At 51.7% G+C, this 16,362-nt stretch overlaps 1 protein-coding gene across 3 annotated transcripts; it reads left to right on the top strand.

Annotated features, from left to right (window-relative positions):
- Positions 1-42: 42 nt before the first annotated feature.
- Positions 43-16,349, top strand: Gem (transcription factor CP2 like gemini). Of its 3 annotated transcripts, none has more exons than XM_078176831.1 (12): positions 43-626; positions 1,048-1,237; positions 2,354-2,498; positions 5,827-5,904; positions 7,466-7,675; positions 7,860-8,004; positions 8,244-8,480; positions 8,568-8,816; positions 8,887-8,963; positions 13,540-13,732; positions 14,278-14,728; positions 15,062-16,349. In XM_078176831.1, the coding sequence occupies exons 1-12, from the start codon at positions 489-491 to the stop codon at positions 15,112-15,114; spliced, it is 2,166 nt and encodes a 721-aa protein (XP_078032957.1). In that variant the 5' UTR covers positions 43-488; the 3' UTR covers positions 15,115-16,349. The 3 variants fall into 3 exon arrangements, with proteins under 3 accessions (XP_078032957.1, XP_078032956.1, XP_078032955.1); XM_078176830.1 differs by having other exon boundaries at positions 1,006-1,237; positions 8,268-8,480; XM_078176829.1 differs by having other exon boundaries at positions 1,006-1,237.
- Positions 16,350-16,362: the final 13 nt, after the last annotated feature.

Below are 16,362 nucleotides of genomic sequence, written 5' to 3'. Positions count from 1 at the left end.
GAAATTGTACAACAGCTTCTTCGTGATGTTCTAAGGATTACTCACGCGTGCCGCGAAAACCTCGCTGAATTCACGGTTAGTCGAGTGATGCACCGTGCAGTCCCGGGACCTTCAGGTGGATCCAGCAGCGGCAATTGCGGGGTCCGCGCCGGGTACGGAGAACGTGTTGGTTAGACGAGAAACTAGAAGAATTTTCACAACCTAGAAATGTGCGCGCGCGATTCGAACGTCGAAAGGGAGCACAGCAAGTCTAGATGAATCCCGGAGTATCGTCGCGGAGAATCGTCGTCGATGAGCAGACCAGGATCTGGACTTATCGTCTTCTCTTTCAACCGAAACCTTACCAAACCGTTCTCCGAAGAGTCGAACGCTCGAACGCCGAGAACGATCCGTAACCGTGATCAGGATCTAGACGATCGACACGTTCGAAGAGCAGTGCGACGGGAAACGAACCCTGGTACGAGTGCGTCGGGACTTAGGGCCGTTGAATGGAGCTACAATTCATCATGGACGGCGGCGCAGATGCTTTGAACGGGACGATATGGTTTCCCAACACGCCGTCGCCCCCGTACGAGCAGCTGTCCCCGGTCCGTCCGAACAGATGCGACCCCATCGCTACTCAGCACGTAAGTCCACGCTCCTCTATCACCAATCAGCTCATTCTACGAACATGCAAAGTAGTGGTCAGAAAGATTGCGTCGATCCTCGCCGTCTTAATCGTCATTGGCTGCCTCTCTCGCGTCTGAACCCTCCCGCCGCCCCTATACCGTAACTGTCCCATGGAATTGCTAATTACTTGGCTCAGACCATTTAAAACCACGAGCATCTAATCCACGTCGAGAGGGTTACCGACGCGACGCAATTCTAGCCACTGCTTCGGCTCGCCGACGCTCGTCATCGTCGTCATCTTCGCGCTCGTCCGTCCCTCCATTGTCTCATCTCATTGGCTCCCGCGAAAAGCCCGCGTCCCGTGAACTGACAAGATGGTGGTGGAACGTTTTGTAGGCGTCGATGGGATATCACAGTCCGCAAAATTCTGTATGGCAGGACAAGTACAACTCACCGAAGAACTCTCCGGAGGACGGCGTCCAGATACGTTCGAACAGCGGGTCGCCGGAGCATCTCAGTCCATCCTCGGACCATGCCCCGAATTGCCAGCAAACTGGCCTGAAACGACGGGCCGGAGAGCCGCTGCAACAGCTCACGGAACTCGAGAAGAAGCATCCCCGAAGAGATGGTTAGTATTCCCTTCAAGGTTCACCGGGGTTAGGCCCGTCTTGGTTCGATCGGCCATTTCGCCAGCTGAAATCTTTTGTAAATGAATGGGTTAGACGTGCCTCGAATCGATTCCGTCCGCGCGTCGTAATGATCGCAACACTCGGTCGCGAAGTCGGCGATATCGTTCGGCTCTGCGCGTAGATCTATCTCGCGAGAGGTCGCGTCCGAACGACCCCAGATACACAGTCGTAGGCACGACAGTTTCCTCTTACCTCGATCCGGCAGCTGCTGCGACGGAACGGTTGTTTACTCCGCTAACCGATCGTGTAGGATCAACTCGGAGCACTACTGATGTCTTACGATTCGTGAGTCTTGCCGCGCTGCCCTTCGTACCTCGCCAAAGTTCAAAATGTTGTTACACGAACGCATGATGCAACGTCGTGGTTGATTACGCCTAATTGGGAGCAACGATCCACGATTTCGCGGCAAAGTTGCGACAGATCCAGTGGGGGGTATCGCGGCTGATTCTACACCGAAGATCTCCCTGAGACTGATCTATGAAAAACCGTCGCGGAGCTGGTTCGATCGACTTGTTCGACGCCTTTTCGACCACGTGGTCTCGTGAACCGATAACCGACCAGTACACAGCGTATCGCGGATGAAGTTCTAATCAAGAGAGAGAGAGAGAGAGAGAAAGGGAGAGAGAATAACGAGAGCGATAGTAGTACTTCGCCCGAAAGAAACTAGACGGTGGTGTCGCGAGTTCGCTTCGTTCCTGGTTTCGCGATTTCCACGGCTGGCGGTCCGGTACCTTGTCGATTTTCGTGGTTTAGGTAGAATGAAGTGGTGCGAACTCGATAGCTCCAGGCTACCGTTTCTACAGAGCCGACGATACTCGCCGGTAACATTGAAGAGCAGACGCCGTGGCGCCGTCTCGAGCCTCCAGGACCCAAAGTCGAGGATAAAGGCGATGCATCATCAGTTCTACATCAATTATGCCAACGCGCAAGGTGGTAGGAAATAGGAATCGGTTCGAGAGATAGAGAGATCAGATTGAACGGTCCTTCTCCATGCTAGGCTCCGTTAGGCTCGACCGTGTAGAATACATGGAACTGAATGTTTCCCGCGTTCGCAGGATCCGTCGGAAGTAACGGCTCGGGACAAGGTTGGTCTACCCAAGTGGAGGAGCTGGCGGAACACCTGGCAGCCGATTTCGATGGGTCCCTGTCGGCACTGGCAGCATCAGATCTCGCGACTGCAGTTGCCTCCTACAACATGAGGTAAATACTCTTTCACTGGCTCCGAATCTCAATATAGAGCTGCGATGTTCGCCTCGTGGCCCCAGCTCGACGTAAAAGAGGAAGTATTGTAGAAGCCTCTACGTCGACAGGCGTCACGACCGAGCATCATTGACAATCGTCTCAGGAAAGTATTTCGTCAGGGATTTCTTTGTCCTGGAAGCAATGCTCTGGAACAAATCCTGTCAGATTTATACTACCGTCTTCTATATTAGATTGCTGTAGATCCTTGTGGCCAGACAGTGGATCTTTATGCGAAATAAAAACTGTCCACATGAATTGTATAAAATGAGAGTTAAGTAAAAATGTATACTCTCTTTTAACGGTTTTAATAAATTAAAAACGATTTAAAGACATCGGTAAATTCTCCTTGTCTCGTCAGTGTTCTGTATTTCTCGTACCCTATCTTTACCATAACTGCATAAAATCCACCGTCAACTTGTGGCAATAGTCTCGATTTTTCTAATGCCAGAGCAATGCTCCAGAGGACAATTTTCACTGCAATAACGAACAAAGACAATGTACTAAGTGCATTCTTTGTGAAAGGATAGTCTAGAATGTCTCAAATAATTGTATCTCAGTAGCTGTGAATTTTAGCAAAGTTAGCGCAATTCTCCGAGGTATAATCTCTGCACATGCATGATCTAGAGTACCCTGAGAGGGCGTGGCCCAATTGCTCCGAATTTTAATGAGTCAATGGACTGGTACGAGAGACTCGTCATTCCAATAAACGATCGGACGAACGTTAAAGCGCGACCAGTGGTCGATCACGAAGAAACTGAGCGCAAGAACTAGTCGTAGCCGATAAAGTAGGTTCCCCGTGTGATCCGCATCCGCGCGTGGATCGAATCCCGATTAAAACGTGCTCGGCGAGTAGTGGGAAAGGAGCGTGTGTCGAGCGAGCGAGAAATCCGGTTCGAACCAGACACAGTTGTCGGTGTTTCGTCGCTCGGATGGCATGCACCGCGAAATCACGCTGGGCACAGACGCGTAGACGCTTGACGAGTGTTCGCGCGTACAGACACGTGCGTCTAGATCCTGGAGCCGAGCCGAGGCATTCCCCTGGGAGGTACACCCGGTTCTATTTATCCTAGACGTCCGAGTCTCTCCAAGAATCCGCAATACCGGTCGAATCGCGAGACGCGAACCCTCCGCTCCGAGCATCCTCCTCGAATCTTCTTAAATGCATCCAAAGGTCTCGGCCGTTGCTCTCGGCGCGTTTCCGGCTCTCTTCTCCACGTGCTCCGAACGGTGTCCCTTATCGGTCTGCTCGCGCGTTCCGGTCGACCAGGTCGATGCTTATCGGGCTAGTTTTCCGCGGCATGCTGCACGGCTATCGCTCTCGACCATCTCGATCGCGATAACATCGTCGAGCGACCGCCGGCAGGTCCGCTGAAACCGTTCCACGATCGGCAAAAACGGTGCCGGACACCTCGCCGGATCGTTCCTCGATCGATTCCTGCCGAAAAACCACGATCCACACCGGCAGATAACGCAAACGCACGCGAGAACGCGGACCGCGAGGTACGGCCGCGCTAGCCGGGATCAGCTGACGTTCGGCAACCACGTGGTACGGACCACGGCTTCGATCATCGTCCCTTCATGAATGAAAAGGGCCGGGAAACACGTGGATCGCGAGGCGGATCCATCCGGGTCCGAACCCCGAAGCCGTTCCCCAACGTGGAACCAGTTATTCTGGGCGTTTTGAGTCCGCTGCGGTGAATCACTTTCCACTTTCTAGCCGTACTTCCTATTTAGAAGCACCGCGAGCCTTCGCCGAGCACGTGCGCGTCGTACAACCGGTGAAATTCGAACGGATCGGTATTTTAATGTGCCGTGTTCGTAGAACCATGAGTGTAGTCGGTTGAGACGTGTGTGTCAGTGTCGGATTCGATCGGTCCGTGGACGGAGGGCACCATGCACCAATATCTGAAAAGTAGGTGAGTCGATGAAAGGGTTCAAAGATCATTTAATGGGAATACAATACGAAGAGTCACTGGGAACAATTTCGGCGGTGTCTTATCGCGCCGCGTTGTTGCTGCAGCTGATACACTCGTTCGCTGCACCGGTGAACCGGTGCGGTCTGGTTTCGGTTGACCTTAGCTACTCAATCGTTATCAAAGCGGTACTCGAGCCGTCTCTCCCCTCCCACGGCGCGCTCGCGCGATACCTGCGCGTCGATCCGAACGTTCCTATTGTCTTCGGAATTTTCTGAATTTCCGCGAGAGATCCTCGTCGCGCGTACGAGGAAATCGCTGATAACTTTTTTCCCGGTGGTTTACGTAAAATACGGTTTATGTAAGCGGTAACCTCGTTTCTGGTTCAGGCCGGTTTTTTTTTTGCCGAGATCTATCTCCGAGTACGCGGGAAGACGCTCGTACACAACGATACACGCCGCTCGGGGATAAAAAAGTGGAGTCGTCGCTGATATCGGAACGCGCAAGGAAAGTTCAAAGGTACCTGACGGATCGCCCCGACTCGATTCTCGCCGCGAGTTTACGCGGCCGGACAGTGTCGGCGAACAGAGAAACCTACTCACGTTCACGGGTGCTCCGAATAGATTATGCTTGATCGTTCCTCGACCGATTGCGTCATGGCGCCCTGATCAATAAGCAACGATAACAAAAACCGGAATCTATCGGTTATTATCGGCCGCGGCTTCGATCGCAGCCCGAAATAATAAGTCGTCGAGCAGGCCGCGATCGAGCACTGCTGATCCCCAGGCCCTTTAAAAACTTGCCGACACGGCAGAAAAAGAAACTTGGAGCTCGATCAACGCGTGTGCTAGACGGTCCATCAGACGCGAGACCACTGCCAAGTCCCGCGGCAGCGTAAACCCTGACATCTATCAACATTGTTAATGTTGGCACGTACTTAACATGCTGTACGTGTATTTATCCGTAGCTTTATACATAACTGTATTTATTTACGCGTAGCTTTATGCTCGTTTACACGTGTAAATGGACATAAGAACAGCTCTACGATCTATTTTATCGCTATTTCGATGACTCAGTTCCTTCGATCCACTTCGTTCTTTCTCACTCCTATAACAAAGAGTGCACCGAATCGCTGACAGCAAGCTCAATGCTTATTCCCCCAATGTAAATTAAATTCATGATACCGTGGAAAGATTTACCAAACAGCGAACTAAAGTCTGATCATAAAAGCTACTGTAGTTTTATGGTAAAAAATTCGCGAAGTCATCCAGTACCCTCTCGTAGAGGAATAAATGATTTTAAATTAAACGCGGGATTGCGTGGTCGGTGTAAACATGGATGAAAATGATATAGAAAGTATGATTTACTTGCAGCGAAGCCCTGCTCGCCCTGCCATCGCTGACGGTATTCAAGCAGGAAGCACCATCCCCGGAGAACCAGCAAAATTCCAAGTAAGTCGTGCACAGTCGATGTAAAAACTATTCGCGGTTTCCTTCGCGCATTCTCTACCTAGCACGCGGCGGTTTCGTAATCTCTGGACTGCGGAAACTCATGCAAATTCATGGGCACATAAATATGCTTGATTGTTCGGAGTTCAACGCCGGTTAATCTTTTGGAACGATTAACTAGCAGATAATAATATATACAATAATATCTCTTTATATGTACGAACTGGAAAAACACCTTCGTTGTGAAAAGGTTGAAAAAATTTACCAACAAAAAAAAAAATTGAGAGGAAAAAGAGAAATACAAAATATAAAAGATCGTCGAAAAGGTAAAAATAAGTTGTTCGAAAAACTCACTGCAGAAACAGTTCTTTAAACACGGTCTATTTAAACAGCTATGTTGATTGTAGAGAGCACGGCGGGGCTCGGGAATTGAAACAGAGCGCGCGGCTTCTCAAATAACGCGGAGGAACATAGAAAAGTAAAAACCTAGTGCTGCTGCTTCATTGGAAGATCGTAATATCAATGCGCAAGATTCCGCAGCCCGGAGATGCGTTGAGATATCCTCGGACCTTTTCCCCGCCTGTCACCTGTCATCCTTCGGAGCAGGGTTCAGCGCCGACGTCGTCGTCGCTAGTCGGCCGACAGAAAAGCGAAGCGTCAGTCGTGATTTATTGGCCTCCCGATTAACGTGTTGTCAACGGCTCCGGTTAAAAAAAAAAATCAGTGTTGCCAAAGGAAGAGCAGAAAATCGACAGCGGAATTTGCCAGGAGAGTCCCCCGCAGAGACTCGGCCCCGATAAACACGTTATCGAAGAAGCTCCTCGCGGAACTATCTGTTGAATGGCACGCAGGTCAGACCTTTACTCTGACGGGAATCCGAGCGCGGTTATCTGGCGGCGTCATTCTGTCACTGCAGTTCTCCAGTCTGTTTTCTGATCCGCGAAAAACGTAACTCCCCACGAGACTCGCCGACAGTCGGCGCAATTCTTCGAGCACGCAGTATCATCTTATCGCACGGGCTCGCGGATTCCGTATCGACGGGCGACCGTCTCCCCGCGTCGGTCGAAGCGAGAAGGGTGACCTGGAGGCCACCGTAGGCCAAGGGAAGCTCTGCTCGTTGGGTCTGTTTATCGGAAAAACTCTTTAATCTCGTCGTTTCAATAAGCTTCGTGAACCTGCACAGTGAACTGCGTGCGGCGGGCGTGGCTTAGCTGCTCCGGGGCCAGGCCAATGCTCTAGAGGGCCACGCGAAACGCGACGCCGCGACGGTAATGACTAAATTGTCTCTCTCTAAATTGCCGCCAATTAGTAGTGTAATCACGAAACCCACGCGTAGCTGCGTTTATCCTTTCGCGGAATCAGTGAAACTTTCCGAGAAGTTTGCTCGCGGCGTCGATCGATCGGACGATCCTTCGCCATCGACTATGAGACCCAATAGTTTGCATCTAATCGTCCCGCCTCCGGCGTACCATGAATCGTAGTGAGTGAAGGACGACTGAGAACGCCGAGAACAGTCTCTGTAGATACCGGGACTGATCGGTCTGGTTGCATCTCTCTGCTTCAGTTTGAACCATGTGTCGCAAAGAACGATCAATTCGGCGCCAGCGAACAATGCGAGCGGCCCCGTCGACGCGGACAGCAACAATAATGGGCAGACCACGGCCAGTCTTCATCAGTTGTTGTACTCTTCCAACGAGGAGTATCCGCCGACCTCTTCCTCGGGGAACCATGTGTCCTCTTCGCAGCACGTTAACGAGCTCAACGAGGACTGTCGGTAGGTGGTGCTGTTAATGTCCTTTAACGCGTAGAGGACCTAAGTAAAATTCCATACTCGTATAATTTAATTTATTTCATTGGAAGAAGTTGTTTCCATCGCAAGCGTAATTGTAATGCGATAGCTGATAGAAAAAGATAATAAGACCAAGTAAAAAGTGTTAACGATAGCCTTTGATCGGCAGGTTCCAGTATGTCCTCGCCGCTGCGACCAGCATCGCGACCAAGGTCAACGAGGAGACGCTCACCTATTTGAACCAAGGCCAGTCTTATGAGATCAAGCTGAAGAAGCTGGGCGATTTGTCCGCTTACCGTGGAAAGATCCTGAAGGTACTTGATCACTTAGCCAGACGCCCACGAAACACGGCCAGGAAGAGCTCAGTGTTTGGGTAGCGACATCTTAAAAACGTGCTGGTCTCATCCGATAGACTCAGCGGGCTCACGCTGGCTTCGAAAGAATTTCAGCTGAACCGACGAAAGTTGGAAACGATTATTCAGCGTGAGATCGCGAGTCGCCGACATTTGCAAGATGTACATCACCCAAACAGTGCTACTACGTCCCCCTAAAGGGCCACTCGACCTTCTTGTTTCAGTCGACGATCCGCATATGCTTCCACGAGAGGCGGCTACAGTACACGGAGCGCGAGCAGATGATAGCCTGGCAGCGGACCAGACCAGGCGAACGACTGCTGGAGGTCGACGTTCCCCTAAGTTACGGCATGGTGGACGTGTGTCAACCATCCCCGTCCAACAACAGTGTGGAATTCATGTGGGACCCTACCAAGGAGGTCGGCGTCTACATAAAGGTACGGAATCATCTCTTAGTCTTCAATTGTTATTCACTTTTCTGGTCGAGGATGACACTGACACCTTGCGAACCGTTCTGATTTCAGGTGAACTGCATCAGCACCGAGTTCACGCCGAAGAAGCACGGTGGTGAGAAAGGTGTGCCATTCCGGATCCAAGTGGAGACTCGGCTGCCAGGTGGACCTCGTCTGCATGCCGCCTCTTGCCAGGTGAAGGTGTTCAAGCTGAAGGGCGCGGACCGCAAGCATAAACAGGACCGTGACAAGATACTGCGGCGACCACCGCACGAGCAGGACAAGTACCAGCCCAGCTACGACTGCACGGTCCTCTCCGATGTAAGTGGTATCTGGACGATCGACTGCAGCGGACTATTGACACAGGTTTTTTCCCCGGATGTGATTACAGATTTCTTTAGAGTCTTTATCGTCGTCCAATCTGATCGCCCAGAACGGCGGCAGCCCCTACGCTCCAACCGAGGCAATGTGAGTACCATTTATTTCCCTTTATCTACCGAATCGAGATCATTCGTTATCAATGGTATTATCGATGATATGTCGGCTGTTTTTTCGATTGGATCTTTACGTAACGTATCCAGGAAACGAGCGATAATTTTTTACGACTGCCATGGGCTTTGTGTAATCGCTGCCTTGATCGGTTCGCCGAGCGAGCCGGTAATTTAAGCTAATCCGGTCTCAGCTGAATGATTTTCAACAATTAGCTCGTTTCGTGTTCTGAATTTCTACGCCTCCACCACCGTCATAGATGATTCGAGATGCTCTTAGCATTGTTCTCGCCGCGGGACCACTGTTTTCCCGCCGACGCTATTAATAGTCGCTGTGGACGACGAATGAGAAATCGCGTGTCCTTCGTGCCGCGTCGGAAAAGAGGCGAGAGAGATTCTGGAGCGATCGAAGTACCATTAATTCCCTTTCGTGACTCGAAGCCACGCCTCCACTTATACTCGGAGAGCCCCGTGATGATCGCAGCGTAGTCTCTTTGCGGAATTCAATGACGCCCGATTCAGCGAAACTTTCGGAATCGTAGGTCCCGCATTTGCGACAGACATTTGTTAATCGAGCACAGCGATTGCTACAATTTAAGCAGCGTTTCGCGTCACGCAAACCACGCCCCCGCTTATTACGCCTCTGCGTAGAACAAAGTTTCAGCCCCCCCTCCCCGAGTAGACCACAACGACCCCCAATTTAGCGAAGCTTTAGGAACCGAGTCCGGTCTGCATTTGCAACAAGACATTTGTTAATCGAGTGCAGCGGTCGGCTGTAATTTAAGCTGCATTTCGTGTCACGCAAAGCCACGCCTCCACTTGTGCTCGACTGCGAAGTGTTAACTACAATTTAGCCCCCTCTCGGCGCGCTTAAATCAGCAGCCTCGCCTGTGCCCGGGGGTTTAATCGGTCTTAGAGAAGCCGGCAATTTGCAAAAGTCGGTCGCAATTCGAACCTGGCCAGAAAAATCGCCGGAGGTGCCGCCAGGTGCGATCGATGGTATAAATCGAGCGCGATCGTCCGCGAATAAAAGCGCATCTCCCGCGCACCAACTTTAGACATGGGATAGTCGTAGAGCCAAGGCGTCGGCAGTGCATGATGCAGCGGGCTCCGTAGAAATGCAATGCTGCGTTGCCGCGTCTCACCTTGGATATCCCTACACCGCGGATGAATCGCGATCCGTCGAAGAAGGGGAAGGCGATTCGCGCGGTGGTGGCGGCAAGGAGCATGTTGGCGATGGTAATGGCAATGGACGATACTGGTCTCGGCTCTCTCTCGGGAGCGCTGGCTCGTAGAAGGGAGAGGCGAGGAGAGGGTCAGATGCCGGCGCGGTACGGGAGTCGCGAAACTGGCTCGAACTGGCACGAGCCGGCGTCTGGTAGAGCCGACAACGATGTGCACCGGGCAGAGGGAGAGAGAGAGAGAGAGAGCCACGACGACAAATAAATTGAGAACGGCGCACGATACACGCGTCGCCGCGCAGCCGCTCCGGTTCTCTCTCTGCGTTCAACTGCGAGCCATTTGCACCGAACCGAGTCCCGTGTCGTTCGTCTTTCCGCGATAGATACCGGTGTCTTCCCCAACGAGAGACAGCGCTCTTCCGGTTCCTCCATTCTCCCGACTCCGTCGTTCTGTCTCTCTTTCTGTCGCACGCGCGCGCGCACACACACACAGCCGATCTCGCTCTCTGTCTATCCCACCTTGGGATCGAGGGACGGGCCCGCGACGGAGAATCGAGCGTCGAGCAACACAGTGATCCAAACGATAGTCCGCGGAATCGGTACCCAGTGATCGTCGCAGACATGATCTACCGCTGAAGAAGCCGCATGCTATAGACTCTTGTACCGGTGACCGGCGACTGTCTTCCAAGGTGAGACACCCTCGACGAAATCTGTCGGTCGCTGCGACCTCAGCCGCATCCGGCCATAGAACCCAGGGATCCAGGGACCAAGTGGCAACTGTCAAACGATCATCGTCCCACGTGCGACCGCAGCAGCTCTTCTCGTGCACGATGCACGGAAACGAGTGCAACAACTGGTGTTAACCGACTTGGTACGCGTCCATCGACGAATAGAGCTGCGGACCGAGGTGAAAGAAACTGATCCCTGCATCGGCCGTGACTTTAAAAATAAATATCCGGAACACCGTTTCCCGGATACCTAGATCACGAGAGAGAATCAGAGATAGAAATACAGAAAGAGAGCGGCGGAATCTGAGCGCGAAACAGAACGAGAGAAAGCCGGGGAAATCGTAGACACGATCGGGGGCATCGATCTCTTCGTTCCGTGGCACAGAGATTCGCTCGGAAGATAAGACGGGACCCGCACTTTGGACCGTGCACGTGTGATGTATCAGCGATAATTTTCGGTGTGGAAGGCCGCATTTCGAGCGCTCGCCTAACGAACTGCAATCGCGTTCTCCAGCCAAGAGGACTGGTGCCCAGTTGTTATCGATCGAGCGTCGTCGAGTCGAGAGTGAAGCGCCCGCACGCCGTTGGAATGCCCTCGTCCGGCGTAGAAACTCGATTTCCGGCTGTTCGTCCGCAAACCCCTCGCCGCACCGAGAGCATCCTTGATCTCGAGTCGCTGTTGCAGCACGTCGAGCAGCGCGTGCTCGCGCGCGAGTTCCTGGCCAGCCGGGTGCTCCTGTCGCGGCAGGATCACTTCATCAGATGACGAGCAGCCTGGCCGCCGGAAAGCTGATGCCAGGGCGGTTCGACTCAGCCTTGAACTGAACGTTCTCCGTGAGGAACTGCCGGTTCCCTCGTTCACCCCCCTCCTCCGTCTCCGAAGGATCGAGAAGCTTCCGCCGCGAAGCTTGCAAGCTCGTAATCTCGGCCGACGTAATACGATACACCTGGGAAGAGTAAACCGATTTGCCCGCGCATTTTTGCTGCGGGCCGGGTCGAGTCCGAGTCGAGCCGTTCAGCGGCGTTTCGTTGGCTTCGTTTTCAATTAGCCGTGTCGCGAGTGACACGGAGGAAGCAAGAGGAAAAATGCACTCGAGCGATCTGTCGGGTTGAACGCGAACGCGCCGCGCAGGCCGTTGCACCAGCCGCATACCGATCGGGATCCGTTTCGCAAATGCCAGCAACCAGACCGAAAGGGAGCACGGGTTGACGGAGAGAGCCGGCCGGGAATCGCGGTCGGAATAACACGGGGCATGAAAGTGATCGATAAGAGGCGATAAGGCACTGCCGGAGGAAAGGTCGGGGGTACGTTATCGCCGGGAGAATCGAATACGGCGGTCTTTCTCGCGTTTCGAATTTTACCGCGGCGATTGCGGACGCAGCAGCCGGCGACTGGAGAGATCCGGATCGGGCCGGTCGCGAGTAGGTACCAATAGCAATCCGATTCAGACCGATTGTATCCGCCATCCACCTCCTGGCACATCGACGCTTACAAAGGATCGATTCGTCGCGGCCAGTCGTCGATCGCGCGCTACGCTGCTCGACGGATCTCTCCGGAATCGATATCGGGACTTTGGCGTCGTCCAGGTGATTCGGTGACCCCGAGATGTAGAGCACCGAGAGAGACGCGGGCAGAGAGAACGATCGAATTCCAACAGAAATCGTACGAATGGATGGGAAGGCATTCAGGGACTGCCCGAGAGTACGCACAGCCGCCGGATTGGCTGGGTTCATGAAAGAAAGAGTCAAGAGACGGAAGAAAGGCTTCGAGAGAGACACGTGCTTTCGCACGAGATAGGATCGGTGCGGTGCGATCGTTTCGGGAACGTAGATGGAATTCAAGCGACGCGTGCTCGAGATGCCAAAGAGCTGTCCCATTTGGAATTTGAAGAGCTGCTGGGCCATCCGTACCACGGCCGAATATCGCGGCAATGTCTCTGCCTACCTTCTGGAGCACGAGGTAACGGTCACCGGTGGGCCCCGGCAAGTGGAAGTGGTGGCTAAGTTTATTCATTCTATTTCGGAATCCAGAGCGAGACGAGGCAATCTCGTGCGCGGCGGATTAGTCAGCGTCACAATAAGAAAAGCCCACGACAACAGGAGGAGGATCGGCGACAGGCGGATCTCCAAGCTGATTTTCAGGCCGAAGCGTCGATCCATGTAAGATCCTTCGAAAATCCCGCTGGCTCGCGTGCCAATCGGATCTCGCGTGCTTATATAACCCTCCAATGATATGGACGGCTGCTAAGGTCAACGACTAAACGACGTTGTTCGCGCTTTGTCCGCGGTATCGGTACGCCGCTCTCAGCCAGGACCTTCTCTATGTATAGTCGCGACCACCGAAGCTGAAACAACGTTCTAAATAGGTCCACCCTGTAGACTAAACTGTCCGCTATTAGCCGGATCGCTTTCGTCTCGTCCAAGAGCCGCCGCTAATTCGCGCGAGGCGCGAACATCAATCCCCGCGGAGCCTCTGCTCCCGACAATGCGTCTCGTTAACGAATGCATTAAACTCGTTTAAATGTTTCACGAGGTCGCGGCCGGGTCCGATCAAAGGCACGATAATTGGACTTAGAACCATGTCGGATAATGTAAATCGTGGAATGCTCGCGAGACGTCCCGCTTAAAAACTGCTCTGTTCTTGTAGATCACCCCAATCACGATCGACCATAAGCGGCAATACCTCGCCGGTGGTCGCACCGCTGGCGCTCTCGATTTCCAATTCTGGTATCGCGCCGTTGGTTCCAGTCTCGGATGCTGTCAAAGAGAACGTGGGAACTGCACCGGCTCTGCCATCGCCTGCGGCCATTCTCCCGGACCAATCCTGCATCGAAAGCGAAGTTTGTTTTCTTCCAAGTGAACCCTAATCAACCCCGGTTATTTAACACTGCTACCTCGCCGATCACCCACGTTTGCGATACCCTATCTGGTCCTGTCAATCTCGAATCATCTCGTCTCAATCCTAAGATCCTATGCAAATTTTCGTTCTTGTCTCTTCGTCATCCTGCTTCGATGTTCTGCGATACTCACCTTTCGTTATTCCGATACCCTAACTCGATTCCTGTCAAACACTCATCGACACTAACGACTCGAAGATCCTGCGCTACTTTATAGTCTGTCTCTTCAACTCCTTGCTTCAAGACCCCTGTATAATTTCACTCTCTTTTCAACCTCTGACTTCGATACCCCTAGCTGACTCTTCAGACTCATCTTTCGCTGTTCTGGTACCCTAAATCTTGCTGTCGCAGATTATTCTTCACAAATACAATCCTGCATTAATCCACGATTTCTTCGTGTCTCCTCGCTAATCTTCCTCAAGGGTTAAGACTCCTCTTCCTGATCGGTCGATCGACTCGACATCTGACCGACTGGTCTGCTTGCACAGGGATCATCATGCGTGGCTCAACTGTCTCCCGACGCAAACGCCGCACAGATGAGCACGTGGCTCCGCGCAGGACGCTTCGGTGCCTTCGAGTCCACGTTCGCCAGCTTCTCAGCTGCGGACATCTTGCGACTCTCCAGAGACGATCTGATACAGATCTGCGGGCTGGTCGACGGGATTCGATTGTTCAACGCGTTGCACTCGAAAGCACCCGGACCGAAGCTGACCCTGTACTTCGCGCTGGAGGACAACGGGTCCCTGTGGAGAGTCGCGTACTTGGACAGTCTGACCAGCAGCGCGTTGATGAACAAGCTGCTGAACACACTGAACTTGCCGCACGAAAGACTGCACTCGGTGCTCTTCCTCGGTCCACAGGGCATCCACGTTCTGGTCACCGACGAGTTAGTAGCGAACATGAAAGACGAGAGCATGTATTTCGTGGAGACCATCAAAGGTAAGCCGGTCCGCTTTTAGGAGGCGCGCCGTGGGCGGAAAGAGACCAAAAGCGGCGACAGAGATATTCAGGATGAAATCATATTCTTATATTCACAATTTTTCATTCTTGCAATAAGGCTTTGTATATGAGGTCATGTTAACACGGTATAAGTTACAGAATATATTTTTAATCAACGCGAGTGCATAGAAAAAATGATCTAGAAATGGAGAATATTATTTTTTAATAATATTAAGACACATAGCTTTAAGCCGCTTTTGGGTGTCTCTTACCTCATAGTGCGATGTTTCGTTTTCCCATGATCATAACACTAATGACTTCTCTTTGTTGCAGATAACGCGAGCGAGCGCTACAAGCTCCTGCTAAAGCCCTCGTCGCGTTCGTAATTGGGTTGTAGAATTTTCCTATGAGTCTCACATTGCCAAATGTATCTGTGATTCGAAGAGAAAGGAAAGAAATTCGTTGTAGAGAGAAGTGTGTCGAGTAAGCGCACAGAGATCTGCTCAATCGCGTATTCGAATTCGGTTGTGCATTGGTAAGCGCATCTTGGTTATCGCATGAACACCGCGACGGTATGGGGAAACATGAAATTTTCACTTAATACTCATCGAAAGCTTTCGGCATGGTTACGTTACGACGGTGAACAAGCGCGGCGTCCTACCAAGAATACGTATTCTATTATGTATTACATATACGTTTCATATGTATTACTTTTTTTCCACTAAACTCGATTTAACTTTCTTTCGTAGGGTGTAAGGCGAAACTTCAGGTTAAAAAGAAGGTATTTAGGAGATATTTATACCGCGGTTACTCAATTCTTGTGCCACATAGCGACTCCGCGAGCTTAGTTTACGAACTATTGTTGTTGTTAACTATTATTCACCGGCGACGTGAACCCGATCGTCGCTAGTTCATGTTACATCGATCGATGACCGCGCGCCGGTGAATACGATCTCCGTTTACACAAAGTGTAATATTCATTGTTTCTACAAATTATAAACGATGTTACGTAGACGTATAAGTGGCGAACGATTGACGCGCCTCCAAGGTGCGTGGCGTTCGCGAAATAAGGCGCTTCGTTAATTAGGACAGAACGATCGTAGAGAAGCCACAAGTGCCTTGCTTTCCTTTCGTCAACGGCGAATCGATAGGATTTATTTTAATTACCGCTTTATGACAATTATCTAGGGAAATTACGGGAACGATTATCGAGAAGAAAGGAAGGTGTCTATCTCTCGGTTCACTCTGTTCCGTAGTACAAATCGCAGGGTTACGAAAAAAAAATCATCCTCGTGAATGAGGTTCTGGGAAAACTCGTATCAAGTATTATAAATCTATTTACCAAATGTTAAGTCGTAAGTTAGGATCGGTCGGTGACGCGAGACAGGCGATGATACTGAAAATCGTTTCTTATCGTGATCGGCTGGAACAATTTGATTGGTCGCCGCGTTCACGGTGAGCCGACCGATGTCTCTGTATTTTTAATAGGAAATGGAAGTTCGATCGCGTGAACTGCATGCTGTATAATTTCACTAGGAACTTCCACGTATGCCATGTACGTCACAAAGCGGCACAATAAATACTGCTCCGGTGCCAAGCGGCGCCTGTTTTTTTCATGGAACCGTCGAATAAAC

This window comes from Augochlora pura, chromosome 3 (assembly GCF_028453695.1).
Source record: "Augochlora pura isolate Apur16 chromosome 3, APUR_v2.2.1, whole genome shotgun sequence".
NCBI classification, from domain to species: domain Eukaryota; kingdom Metazoa; phylum Arthropoda; class Insecta; order Hymenoptera; family Halictidae; genus Augochlora; species Augochlora pura.
This window is presented reverse-complemented; position numbering and strand designations above follow the sequence as displayed.